Source organism: Tupaia chinensis, unplaced genomic scaffold, assembly GCF_000334495.1.
Source record: "Tupaia chinensis unplaced genomic scaffold, TupChi_1.0 Scaffold000279_1, whole genome shotgun sequence".
NCBI lineage: Eukaryota > Metazoa > Chordata > Mammalia > Scandentia > Tupaiidae > Tupaia > Tupaia belangeri.
The window spans coordinates 1,011,008-1,025,803 of record NW_006159762.1 but is presented as its reverse complement, the minus strand read 5'-3'; the positions used below and the strand labels follow the sequence as shown (position 1 = coordinate 1,025,803).

At 41.5% G+C, this 14,796-nt stretch overlaps 1 protein-coding gene across 1 annotated transcript in view; it reads right to left on the bottom strand.

The window, feature by feature from the left end:
* Positions 1-14,796, bottom strand: part of KPNA7 (karyopherin subunit alpha 7) — a 28,305-nt gene that overhangs the window by 3,634 nt on the left and 9,875 nt on the right. Inside the window, exons 7-9 of the mRNA XM_027772490.1 lie at positions 10,911-11,174; positions 8,540-8,773; positions 6,804-6,986 (exon numbers count right to left, since the gene is read on the bottom strand). Coding sequence (XP_027628291.1) covers positions 6,804-6,986; positions 8,540-8,773; positions 10,911-11,174 — 681 coding nt within the window. The remainder of the gene's footprint in view (positions 1-6,803; positions 6,987-8,539; positions 8,774-10,910; positions 11,175-14,796) is intronic.

Below are 14,796 nucleotides of genomic sequence, written 5' to 3'. Positions count from 1 at the left end.
AGTGTTTAAGTCATGCTATGTAAATGCAAGTGTTCTGGCCTTGCACTCTCTGGAAAATTTTATGAAATAAGTCAAGAGACCCTTAGCCATAGAAATTATACTGTGACAAATAATGAAATCCTAAGGAAAGAATAACATGAATGCTGGTCATTGACTTAATCATCCAGAGCTATTCATTCACTCAAATGTTTGTATCTATACTATATGAGATACACATAAAACTAGGACTACAGAAATGATTCGGAGAAGCTCTTTTTACAACTGAGACTACTAGGATGACAAGTAACCAATTGCTCTAGTATAAAACATACAACATGGTAAAGTATCAAAGGTTTTGGTTATAAAAGATACATAGGAGAATCTTGGAAATTTTGACAAATTCTAATAAACAGTACCTTGTTACGATAGGGTAACAGCATTCGCAAAAGAAGGAATAGCAAGGATGCAGGTTTGAAGGAAGTAGTTGAGCTAAATAGCATATTTGGGGGGAAATAGAAAGTACTTTGACATCATATCTTGACAGGTTCTGTTTGCTATTTTGTAGGCAGTGATTTTTTTTAAAAATTCTAGAAATACTTCCAGTTCCGGCTTGCCTCTCTTTCTGTGTAGACAGCAGGCTCTCAAGCATGGTGAACGTCCCTAAACACGCCAGACCTTCTGTAAGAAGTGTGGCAAGCACCAACCTCATAAAGTGACACAGTACAAAAAGGGCAAGGATTCTCTGTCTGCTCGGGGAAAGCGGCGTTATGACAGGAAGCAGAGTGGCTGTGGTGGACAGGCTAAGCCTATTTTCCGGAAAAAGGCAAAAACTACAAAGAAGATTGTGCTGAGGCTTGAATGTGTTGAGCCCATCTGCAGATCTAAGAGAATGCTGGCTATTAAGAGATGGAAGCATTTTGAACTGAGAGGAGATAAGAGAAAGGGCCAAGTGATCCAGTTCTAAGCCTCATCTTTTCTATTATGAAGGCCACAAAATCTTGAGGTGAATGTTCAGGTCATTTGGTTACAGTTGGTCTATTTGTGAGGGAATAAAGTAATCAATAAAATTACCCTTTTGGGGAAATCTGATTCATGATACTACTTGTTTTGGATTAAATCTGACTGGCTGAGCCCACATAAAAAAATTCTATAGGTTGAATTAGACACGATTAACGTTATATTGCTTATTTGATGAGAGTTTAAGCTAAGTCTTGATATTTTTTTGTCCTACTGGTAGATCCAAAATAAGTTATGGGTTGGAGTAAAGAAACTGAAACAGGAACTGAAGTCCTAGATCAGCCTTGGAAAGAAGATCAGGAAGTGAGGGATGACCCAGGGCAATAGGAACCCTAAAGAAGGATTTTAGACCTTGATAGAACAGCGAGTGGCCCAAAAGTTCCTTCACAGAACCCCAATGAAACTCCAACCCATTTGAATTATTTTTCTTCTCTACCTTGATTTGTGCACACACACATACACACTCTCACCAGAGAGAGACAGAGAGAGAGGGAGAGGAGAAAGTACCCTCTAAAAGGCATGGTCACTCCTCATTCCCTTCTCCTCCATCTTTCCCTCCTTTCAGGACTTTGGATATGCATGCACACATGCCAGGTGTGTTCCTCAAGCTTTTGAACCTGGAACTCAAACCGTGCAGTTGGCCATGTGGGATCTGGCTGCCTCAACCACCACAGCACAGGCTCCCCTCTGCCTTGATCACCCTACCCTACTGTCTCGTGTCTCTCCATCAATATAAGGGCTTCACTAGTCCATCAGATGTGATTTGCCTAGTCTCTCCCCAGGAAAGTTTCAAGGGTTTAACTCAAATGAGGAAGACAAAGTTATATTCGTATAGCCTATAAGTGTGTTTTCATAGACTTGTTACATCCGACTTTGTCTACTAGATGCTGAGTCTCTCCTCTTTATCTGTGTGATTTGCTCTGAGTCTTAGGGTATAATTGGGCTAGATTTCAGATCTGGTCCTGACTCAGGTCAATTCTTTCTAAGATATGAAAAGGATGCTTAAAGTGAGTTTTGTTTTGATTTGATTTGCCAGTGGGCATCGGTGCTCACTGGAAAAAGAGAGAGAGAAAGAGAGGAAAAGTGAGAAATCACCCACCCCCATGGGGCATGGTCACACCACAATCCCTTCTCTTCCATCTCTCCCTTCTTTTAGAATGTTGGGTTCACATGCACCTTGCATATTTCTCAAACTGAGAGGTCCAACACTTGAACTGCACAGTCACATCATGTGGGACCTAACCACCTTAACCACCAGGCCATGAGTTGGCCTTAAAATGAGTTTTTAAGAGGCATTACTTTGAAGCTTTTCAAATGTCTTACTTGCACATAAAAGAACCTCAACCTGGGAACCAGCATTTAGTGTAATGGCTATGTCGCTGGACTCCCATGTAGTCGACCGCGGTTCACGTCTCGGACCCAGTGGCTTAAAACTCACGCCGGGAATGTGTACGTGCGTGCCCAAGATCCTGAGAGGAGAATGGAGGAGAAGGGATTGCAGCATGACCATCCCCCCTAGGGGGTGATTTCTCGTTTTCCATCTCTCTGTCTCTCTCTGTCTGGCGAGCGCATGCGCCCTATAGTGAAAATATCTCAAAAAAAAAAATAAAAAAAGAACCTCAACCAGAAGTTGGCAGGTGGCATGGTGGTTAAGGTGCTGGACTCCCACATAGTTAACTATGGTTGAAGTCCCAGAACTGTGGCTTGCTTTTCACTTTTCCTCTCTCTCTTTGTCCCTCTCTGGTCAAATTTAAAATAAATAAAATTAAATAAATAATTATCTAAAACAAAGAAGAACCTCAGGCAAATGAATATAGTCAGTCTCCAAAAGGGCCCCTGATGAATCCTGACTCTTGGTATTCATGCCCTTGTGTGGCTCCTCTTTGTATTGGATAACCAACACAGTGTTGCTGAAATAGCAGAGTGTGGTCTCCAAAGCTAGGTCATAAAAGACATTGGAGCTTCCACCTTACTTTCTTTAAAATTTTTGCTCCACAAGAAGCCAGTTGCCATGATGGGAAAACACTCAAGTAGCCCTATGGAGAGGTACGCATGGCACAAGAGGCTTACCAGCCATGTGAGTGGGCCACCTCAGAAGCTCATCTTCCAGTCTCTGTCAAGCCTTCAGATTATGGCAGCCCTGGCTGACATTTTGACTGTACTTCAAGAAAGACCCTGAGCCAGAATCATCCAGCTAAACTGGCCCTAGATTCCTAACCCTGGAAACAGTGAAATACCAAATATTTGCTTAAACCACTATGGGATCATACTTAGCAATATAGAATACAAATAGAAACATAAGCTACATAACATTTCAGTCAACAACAAGCCACATGTATAGTGGTGGCTTCATAAGATTATGATGGAGCTAAGCCATTGTGACATAGCATAATACATTATTCACATGTTTTTGGTAATGATAGTGTAAATAAACACTGCACTTCTGGTTGTATAAAAGTATAGGTCTTTCAGGGAATATTCAGAAGAAGACATTGTTATCAGGGGATGACAGTTCCATGCATGTTATTGCCCCTGGAGATCTTCCAATGGGACAAGATAATAGAGGTGGAAGACAGTGATATAGATAGTTCTGACCCTGTGTAAGCATAGGTTAGTGTGTGTGTTTGTGTCTTAGGAATTTTTTTTAAGAATTATTTTATTTGTTTAACTTCATTTGTTATTTTTTAATTTGACTAGAGAGAGAAAAAGAGGGAAAGTGAGAAAGCCACCAGGTCAGGAACTTGAACCACAGTCAACTATGTGGGAGTTCAGTGCCTAGAACCTAAGTCCAGTCCAGTGACTTAGAGTCTAACAAAAGAGTTTAAAAAGCAAAAACAAAACAATTTTTTTTCTTTTTTTAGAGGTTTTTGCCTTAGGTTGTATGTACTTGCCAAAGAGACAGAGAGATGAACAGAGACAGTGAGAGGAAGAGTGAAAAATCACCCCCAAGGGGGTAGGCAATGCCATAATCTCTTCTCCTCCCGGGATTTTGGGCATGCTTGCACATGTGCCCAGCGTGATTTTCAAGCTACTGGGATCCAGGACTTGAACTATGGTCAGTCATATGGTGGACTCCCATCCAGTGACATAACCACTATGCCATCTGCTGGTCCCTCCAAGACACTTTTTAAAATAAAAACAGTTTATAGAGGAATATAAAGACAATTTTGTACAGATGGTCAATGTATTTGTGTTTTAAGTGTTATAAAAGAGTCAAATTTTTAAAAAATATATAAGAAGTTGAGACCAGCAGTTGGCGTAATGGCTGTGTCACTGGACTCCCATGTAGTTGATTGCGGTTTGAGTCCTGGACCTGGTAGCTTGAACTCACACCAGGCACATGTGCATGTGTGCCCAAGATCCTGAGAGGAGAATGGAAGAGAAGGGATTGCAGGGTGGCCATCCCCCCCTGGGGGGTGATTTCTCACTTTCTGTTTCTCTGTCTCTCTTTCTGGCAAGCATACACGTCCTATACAAAACAAAAAACAAAAAAACCTCTCCAAAAAATTTTTTTGTATAAATGTAGTGTCCTCTAAAGCACAGTGTTTATAAAGCATACAGTAGTATACAGTAATGTCCTAGGCCTTCATATTAATTCACCACTCACTGATGCACCCAGAGCAACTTTCAGTCCTGCAGGTTCCATTCATGGTAATGGCCTTATCAAGCATATGATTTTTTAAAATCTTTTTTTACTGTATTTTACTATATCTTTCTAAATTTAGATCTGTTTAGATACACAAATACTTGCCATCGTGTTACGATTACCTACTGGAGGAGTCCAACCTGGTGGGGCTCCAGGACGCGTCTGAGCCCCTTGACCTTTGAGCATCGCTTCCGGTCGGTTCAGTGAGTTGGCAAGGCCGCGACGTCCCCCCGACCGCTCCCCTTTACCCTGACCGCTTACTGTTAATTACAACGCTTCATTGGGCACAGTAAAGGGTGTGCTAAAGTTCTTCCTGATCTTTGGAAGGCCCTTCAAGACACATTTAATATAAATAATCTTTTCATGTACAATAGGACTAGGCCGAAGCTGACCCAGGGCGCTCTCGTCCCATGGTAACTAATGTTCAACCAAAATACATAACAGTGGTGCCATAGGTTACACAAGTGTATCCACAACACCATAAACCCATTTTAAAGTTTTTCATTAACTTATTAGTCACTTCATCACCAGTTGAAAAGGCTGTATCCCCGCCCTCATCAAGTGAACACTAACTCCACCCCTTCAGGATAGGTAAATACATTAGGATTCCTTAAGTTTTAAATCCCTATAGAATTATATAAGTATCATTCTTTATAAAAATCCATAAGAACTAATATTTATGCTTGAGATTTTCTTTTAGTAATCATAAGACGGCTGCTGCTGAACATCAGTTGATAGTTAACTCTGCTTGCTGGAACTGTTTCCTGAAACTGCACTGCTTGAAGTTACCAGGAACCTGCTTTCATCAATCAAACAATTGTTGAACTGTATCGATGATTAATAGACTTGCCCTTAATCAAACCCTGGATGGTTTCTATTGTTAAAACATTATGAATTGATCATTAGTACACGTAGCCCCTCTCCCATTTACTTGCATGTATCCCATTTTCAATAAAAAGGCACGGTGATTCCTAGCAGTTGTCACTCCTCAGAGAGCGATCTTAGAGGAGTGTCCGGCTTAGGACGTGCATGAAAAAGCACGAGGCCTTTGTCTTTCTTTCCCTCCAGTGTCGCCTCTGTCGAGCAAACCCACCCCTGCCGAGGCTGGTCCCCGGCAACCTACAGTATATAATACTGTAACTAGTTACATAGCTTAATAGCCTAGGAATGATCAGCTATACCATATAACCAGGTATGTAGTAGGCTATACCATATAGGTTTGTATAAGTATTCTCTATGTGTTCACAAAACAACAAAATCACCTAATGCATTTCTCAGAATATAACTCCATCATTAAGTGACACATGGCTGTAGCATATTGATACTGGTTTAATTTTGCTTTATTTCAGGACTAAGACTTGTCTAGAATTCTAGTTTAATACTTTGTAATCTATTTCCACAGCCATATAGCTGAATGGAGAAAAACTGTAGTGTAGCCCTTTAGGATCTCTACCAGCTAACTTCTTGCTGCTCCTTTAAGTATACCCTGTGTTTTAGCCTTCTAGATCACATGGCTCACTCTTTTTCCTTGTGCAAACCTTCTATTGCTTTCTCTGCCTAACTCAAAATAAGTCAAAGTTTTACAGATTGCACATGATCTGGCCCCTGGCTGCCTTAAGCCTGATCTCTCACTACTTTTCAACCCTTTTCTATACTCTGGCCATACCCACTGGATTGCTATTCCTTTTACGTAGAATGTTCTTCCCCAGATATCCACAGGACTCGCTTTCTTCAGATCTTTGCTCAAACATTCTTCCTCAGAGAAGTTTCTCCTGATGACTACATATAAGGTAGCTACATTCGCTCCCTCTCCTGAACAATTCATGACTACTCCTTTATCTGACTCGCCTTATCAATAACTCCCTCTGATGTGCCTGTCCTCCACCCCATTAATACATAAGATCCATCAGAGCAAGGACTTTGCACTGTCATATTCTGAGCATCCAGAGAAGTGCCTGGTACAAAGATACTCACTTGGAAAAAAATGAAGACAATGGTAATTGTTTGAGTTGCCCTCTTTATATTACCCACAGATTTGTGGATGAGAAAAGATGGGCATAGTATAGGGGGGAAAAAATGCTACTTCAGTTTTAAGAACCAAATTAAATATCTTAATCATGGAAACCACCATTTACAAGCCAACTTGTTCAGAGCAGCTCACCTGGAGGATATAAGAGATGACATCGAGGATGATGAGAACAATTTTAACATCTTGGACAGTGAGCAGTTTCACCAGTGGCTCCAAGACTCCAGAGTGGACAAGCTGGATCAACTGGTCTACAGTGGCCCCAGTTGTGAAGTTAGCCACTGCCCAAACAGCCTCTTTTTGGACTTTAAAATCTCCCTGCAGAAAGAGAACATTAAAATTCTCTGAAGATAACGAAGAATCTAAATAAAAGGATGCCAACTTGGTTCACTAACTAGGTAGGCTGGTGACAGCCAAAACTGTACATGCAATTTACATGGAACACCTTAGCCACCTGCCTCTGGTTTTTGATTAGTAAACAGTGTCTTTGAGAAGCCAGGAAGCAAGTGGCTGCAAATGCATCTTAGAGAGAGGTTCTGAAGTCAAATAGATTAATTTCCCTATGTCAGGCGATGGGGAAAATAGTTCAGTCCAATCTAGGCAATGTATACAGACTAAAAATTATGCTTGGAGTTTTAGATGATAATAGCCTAAACATGTCTAGTTTTTGTTTTTCTGACCTAGTCAGAAACTTTGGACAAGATACACGGACATGATCCAGGAGACTTAGATGGCCCAAGGTAACAAAGGAAGACCACTGAGATATTGCTCAATGAATCTTCTGCATTTATAAGAAGCAGCTGGCCCAGAAACACGGAAGTTACTGTAGATACTTCTATTTCCAGGTAGAAGGATTTATTCCCATTTTATGACTGGGGAAAACTGCGACTTCGGTATAACATAAAAATAAATAACTTATGACGCCAAGCAAGTTACAGTTCAAGAGAGAGTTTAAAATATGAGTACTTGATTCAGAATTGGGTGTTTCTTACTAGAATATGCACAGATGCACAGCAGAACACAGGCTAGGAAGTGAATAGATTAGATGCCATGATTTGGGCTGTGCACCTGGTATCTCTTACCTAGCTTTTCATACCTGATGCATATCTGGGGACTTGCCATTCAACCTGAGAACAGAACCATCACCAGTAGGCTCCTCTTTCCCAAGCTCTTCTACCTGCCTTCCTAACCTCAATTCTAGTTAACCAATCCTGACTGTAAATGGTTTAAACACAGCTCATTCATTAAAAGGTGGCAAAAGAAAACACTGATGATAGTAATTACTCCTGAGGAAGGAAAGTAGGAAGCAGGAGGAAGAAAGAAGCTTTCCTGTGTTTCTACTTTTATATTTGTATTTTCTAAGATTAATATTCATCGCTTTGATTATATTAATCAAATATTAATAAAATTAAGTCACTTAGTTGATTATGGATATAATCATACTTAATTCATTTAATTTGTGTGATAATATTAATATTAATCCATTTAATTGGTATATTAAAAAGATCACTTATGACATCAATATAGCCTGATACATTTTTCCTCCAAAACTAAACTTTCTCCCACTTTTGGCATTGGAAAATAGATGGCACATTCTTTGACCACCATATAGAGATGAACCAGTAATAACCAGCTCAAGATTTTTCAGGCTTAAGCCTTGGGGTCACTTTTTCACTGAACCATGCTTGTTTAGTCTTCCAAATTTTTAACGGGTTCTTCAGAAGGGAATCTCTCTTTTTTCAGGGAGGGCTAGAAATCTAATATCTCAACTCCATTGCGATTTCTTAGCCTGTGTCTGAATTCCTAAAGGAGTTTAACACAAGGTTTTTGGGAAGTAATCTTTTGCCATGTATGCCAAACATGCCACTTACATTTTTTAGCAGAGCCACCAAGGGGGGCAGCATGTCATAAGAAATCAGCTGCTGAATATGATGGCAGGGCCCTGCGGCCACATTGCTTAGGGCCCAGGCTGCCTCCTTCTGGATTGAGGGCTTGGGGTGTCCCAAGAGCTGGGGCAACAGGCTCAGCATGCCAGCATCAATAGCCATTTGGGTCTGGTGATCTGTTCCCGTGACAATGTTTCCCACGGTGCGGAGAGAAGGGGTCTGGAAGGAGAAGATTAGACATGGGAATGCTGCAAACCTAAGACAGTAGAACCCGCACAAAGTCCTGCGCCCTCCCAAACATTAGTCATGCTATGCTGATAGTGTTCTAGAAGCTTGGGAATAATAATATCCATAATTCTTATTAATTCAGTGTATCCATGGCTGTTTTCACATAGTTTTTAAGTACCCGTCAGCCTCTCAATAGTTCTGGCTCAAGTGGGATAGAGGTCAACTATAACTTTATCAAGAAATGCTGCTGTCCTTTTCATACGCTTTGTGTTGGGCTAAATTGATTATAGAGCTTATCACGTAATCATGTCTACTGAATTTATATTTAGCACCAGCACCAAGCTTCTGTTGTATATTTAATTGGAGCTAATGAGATCCCAAAGGTATTTCTCGGTGTATTCACCAGTCTCTCACCGTGACTGCAGGATGGGCCTACATTTGGGTTCAAGACAACAACTGTCCCAGGGGGGCTGACTACTTGGGTTTCTCCGCACTGTAGTGGCAGCCCTGGGGAGGCCCATCAACAGTTTTAGAGGGGTTTTTTTAGCCTATTTTAGCAATTTCATTAGGCCACATACCTGCTACTCAAGCAAGAGGTAGAAGTAGCAACATAGGCCAATTATAGCCTTGCCAGGACAGCTCCAAATCAACCCCTGATTAGTAATCTCGTCTTATTCTCTCCACATCCTCCATGCCTGAGCACTATCCCCACGAACCAGCCATGACATCTGAGAAACACTGTGGTGATCTCAGACTAGGTGCATTAAGGCTGCACAATGTACAATATTAGACATAGGAATCAAGAAGGACAGAGTGGGGGCATCTTAAATCATATGGGTATTTCAAAGCTATACATTAAGTATGTTCAATAACCTAGCAAAACGTTCAATAATGATTTTATTTTAACCTATATCCAAGCTAAGAGAACAAACTGGGGAGAGGATAAGAGGGAATTTTCTTCTATACTTGTATAAAAAACTCAAATGTTGGGGCCAGCAGGTGGTGTGGTGGTTAAGGGCACTGGACTCCCACATGGCCAACTGTGGTTCAAATCCTGGACCTGGCAGCTTACCTTCTCGCTTTCTCTCTCTCTCTCTCACTCTGTCCCTCTGGTCAAATTAAAATAAATAAAGTTAAATAAAGTAATTCTTTAAAAAAGAAAAACTCAAATGTCATAAAGAACTTTACACACAACACACACTCTCTCTAAGTCAACTTGTAAAAGTCTATAGGCATGGGACCAGCAGTTGGTGTAATGGCTATGTCACTCGACTCCCATGGAATCGACCGCGGTTCAAGTGCCAGACTCAGTGGCTTAAACTCATACCAGGCACGTGTGTGTGTGCCCAAGATCCCAAGAGGAAAATGGAGGAGAAGGGATTGCAGAGTGGCCATCCTCCCTGGGCGGTGATTTCTTGCTTTCTGTCTCTGTCTCTCTCTTTTTGGTGAGCACATGGGCTCTATAGCTAAAGCCTCTCCAAAAAAAAAGTTGTTTAAAAAAAGTCTATAGGCATAGAGCACTAGAAGGAGAGAGTGTAAAAGTAATTATCTGGGTGGTGGAATTTATGAGCAATTTCATTTGGTACTTTTCTATATTTTTCTTTTTCTCTCTCTCTCTCTTTTTTTCTTTTAAAGTTTTTGCCATAGGGCATGTGTGCTCACTGAAGAGAAACAGAGAAAATGAGAAATCACTTCCCAGAGGGGATGGCCACACTGCAATTCCTTCACCTTCATTCTCCTTTTGGAATTTTGGGCATGCACACACATGCAACTGGTGTGATTTTTCAAGCTACTGGGTTCAGGACTTGAACCACGGTTGGCCATGTGGAGTCCAGTATCTTAACCACCACACCACCTGCTGGCCCCTCTATATTTTTCTAATTATCAAATTAAGTAAAAGGAAGTTACTTCAAACCCAAAAATATTTTAGATCAAAACAGATTAACGTCTTTGGCAAGAGAGCAGCAAAGACCAGGGAAAGGCAAATGACAAGTTATATTCTGTGTAAGAAATTAGAACTAACTATGAAGGCCTAGAGGGGGAAAAGAACTTACTAAAGTACATGCAACTCACAGACTCTAATTTGAGAGTCCTGACTAAGACAGACAGGGCCCAGGACAACATTTACCAAGACATTGAGTTCTGAACTAGCCAGGAGCTCTACCAGTCTGGGCAGGACCCCCATGTCAACCACGTGACCAATGCGCTCGTTACTGCCATCGGTGAGGTAGGACAGGGCCCAGCAGGTGTCTGAGACAATCTCACTGTCTTGGTGCTGCAGAAGGTAGGAAAGGACTGGTAGCATCTGCTTCACAGCTTTATCACAAGGGTACGGGTTCTTGTTTCGGCACAGGTTAGACAAGGTCCATGTGATGTTCCGCAGAAATGTGATCTGTAACAAGAAGATTGCTTCCAGTACCAGGTACAAAGGAGAAAAAAATTCAAATGACAGTGTGTCCTTATTATCTCTGATCATTATTGATTGATGTGAACCAAAGCTTTTGAGTTTCAAATAGGAACATGTTCTAGGCAGCAATATGTATTAGAAACACAGAAAATGAGCTATATATTTCATATTTAAGTATTAAATGGAATTTTCTTTATGTTTTTTCCAAATGTCCTTCCTCACTGTGCTCAACTGATGACCTAATTTCATTTTTCATTGATAAAAAGATCAAATAGGAATTACTTGATCTTCCCACCAGCCTTTACTCTAGTAGCACAATATCACCATATTTCTGATCTTTTGTTTGAGGATCAGGATTCCTATTGTGTCTCTGGATCCTAACTTTTTTTTTTTGAGAGAGAGAGAGATTTTTGTTACAGGGTACATGCACTCGCCAGAGAGTCAGAGACAGCAAGAAAGCAAGAAATCCGCCCCCCACTCCACAAAAGGGGATAACCTTGCCTCAATCCCTTCTCCTCCATCATCCTCTTGGGATTTTGGGCATGCACACATATATGCCTGGCATGAGTTTCAAGCAACTGGGTCTGGGACTTGAACCACTAACGACCACGTGGGAGTCCAGTGACGTAACCATTATGCCATCTGCTGGTCCCCTTATCACTTTTTTTTAAAAAGTCATTTTTTTTTTCTTACAGATGGCAGAACACCTCTCATGAGGCCTTTATGCCACTATCCACTCCAGTCTCAGCCAGTCTGGATCATGGGCACGCATATGTGTGCCTGGTATACACACGGAGGTCTAGGGAAGCAAATCTAGCTACTTCCCATGTGCATCCAGTTAAATAATCGCTATGCCACCTCCTAGCCCCTGGATCCCTTTACTTTTTGCCTTTAAAGATTTCGTCCTTGGGGGACCAGCAGATGCTGTAATGATTATGTCAATGGATTCCCACGCAGTCAACCACAGTTCGAGTCCCAGACCCAGTGGCTTAAACCTCACGCCATCACATGTGTGTGCATGTCCAAAATTCTGAGAGGAGAATGGAGAAGATATAGATATACATATACATATACATACACACATATATATAAAACAGATTCCAGTATGGGACCTCCAGTCTCTACCCTCTAGCTTCTCCCACAGTATCTCTCCAGCTATCACCCCCATCTGTTTTCAGAGTGTCATCAAGGAGGCATCTATATATTCACCTGTATATTTACCTCACAGTTTCTCATTTGTTCCAGTTCTCTATCCAGTTTCTTCTGCCCCTTTACTTTAGAGTTAGTGATTAAAAACCAGCTTCTCCCAAGTTACTTAACCTAGTGGCTGCTTCTCAGTCCTTTAGTTCCTGTCCCTCCTGGTTGTATTGCGCCATCAGCCACTCCCTTTTGAAAAAACTATTCTTAGCATCTATGACACCAAAACTGGTTTCCTATAACTGAGTAGGTTATTTTTCTTCAATCTCCTTGGCAGGCTCTGACTTCTTTTTTATTTTTTTTTTAATAATTACTTATTTATTTAATTCCATTTGTTATTTTTTAATTTGACCAGAGTGAGCCAGAGAAAGGGAAAGCGAGAAAGCAAGATGCCAGGCCTGGGACTTGAATAGTGGTCAGCCATGTGGGAATCCAGCACCTTTAACCACCATGCCACCTGCTGGCCTCCTCTTTCTGACTTCTGAATGTTAGGACTTGCAGGACTTGGTCCCTGGCCCTACTCACACTCTAGATCTGGAGGTAGCAGTCTGGAGAGTAAATATTTTCAATATAGTCACTGCTATAACTACTCAATTACATTCCTGCAGCACAAAAATGGTATCCATCTTTTTTTGGGGAGAGGATTTTGCCATAGGGCACATGCGTTTGCCAGACAAAGAGAGACAGAAAGCAAGAAATCATCCCCTGGGGGGATGGCCACGCCACATGAGTTTTAAGCCACTGGGTCTGGGACTCGAACCGCGGCCAACTATGTGGGAGCCCAGCGACATAGCCATAACGCTAACTGCTGGTTCCAAAATGGTATCTATCATTTACAGAAAATATGTAAACGAGTGGATGAACCTGTGCCCTAATAAACCTTTATTTACAAAGCAGGCAGTTGGCCAGGCTAGGTTTGCTGATTCCTGCTCTAGTGGGCCTTGCCCAGCTGGATCACTGTCTCACATATTCTCTCATACTCATGTGTGCATACACACACACTCGTCTGAACTGGTATATCCATCAACCGGACATGGCTGTCAGGTTGTTATTGCCTCAACATCTACAGCTACAGTTCTGATTCCTTTTTCGCCTCCCTCTTCCCCCTTTCTCTCAGAGAATAGTCATCTAAATAACCTAACCTGAAATCTACCCTTGCCCTTTTCTGTCTCCCTTTCACATGTATAATAGCAGCATCCCAGGTCCATCTGCTTCACCATTTTTCTCTCCTATAAACCTACAACAGGCAGCCAGAATAGTCTTTACAAAATTTCAGACTTTACTTCCTGCCTTCCAAAGACTTCCCATGGCCACCAGGGAAGCCATGTCTAAGCTTTTAATTTAAAAAAAAAAAAAGAAAGAAAAAGAACGGGCTGGCTGATGGCATGGTAGTTAAGGTGGCTGGATCCCACATAGCTGACCATGCAGATTGAGTTCTGCCATCTTACATTGCCTCTCTTTGCAAATTCCGTTGGTTATGATTAGCTTTATTTCTGGTTCAATTGTGTCACATTGCATCCTGCTTTCAGTTTTGAACATATTCCTTTTGCTTCTCTTCATTTTGTTTGAGAGAGATCTAGAACACAATCTCCAAATCAGGGAGTCTTCTATTGTTGCCACATCAACCAACTTTAACTCCTAGCTTCAAACCTAGATCCTATTATCCATGAACAGAACTGTTAAGTCATTAAATCTATCTGTGCCTCCTGAATAGAGATCATAACCATCTACTTGTGCAGGGTGATATGCTTTGAAAAACTTTAACAGGCCCAGCTGTAGTGGCACAGGAGTAGAGCGCTACTCTACAATATTCGAGCCATATGGAAGACCATGATTGGGATCCCAGGTTGATCTGAAATACACAGGGTGCACACATACTCATGATCCTGGCTGGCCAGAAGACCAAAGGTGGAGAGGTAGATCATGGTATGAAAAGATCTTGTCAAGGGTTTCTCTCTTTCAAAAAAAATTTTTTTTAATTTAAAAAAAAAAAGAAAAAGAACGGGCTGGCTGATGGCATGGTAGTTAAGGTGGCTGGATCCCACATAGCTGACCATGCAGATTGAGTTCTGGACAAAGTGGCTTAAAAAACATGCCAGGCAGGGACCAGCAGGTGATGTGGTGGTGAAGAAGTTAGACATTCCCACATGGCTGACCACAATTCAAGTCCTGGAGGCTTGCTTTCTCACTTTCTCTCTCTCTCTTTCTCTGGTCAAATAATAATAATAAAGAAGAATGAATAAACACAATTAAATAATTATTTTTACCTTTTTTTTTTTTTTGGAGAGGTTTTTGCTATAGGGCACGTGAGCTCACCAGACAGACAGAGAGAGACATAGAAACAGAAAGCGAGAAATCACCCCCCGGGGGGATGGTCACGCCGCAATCCCTTCTCCTCCATTCTCCTCTC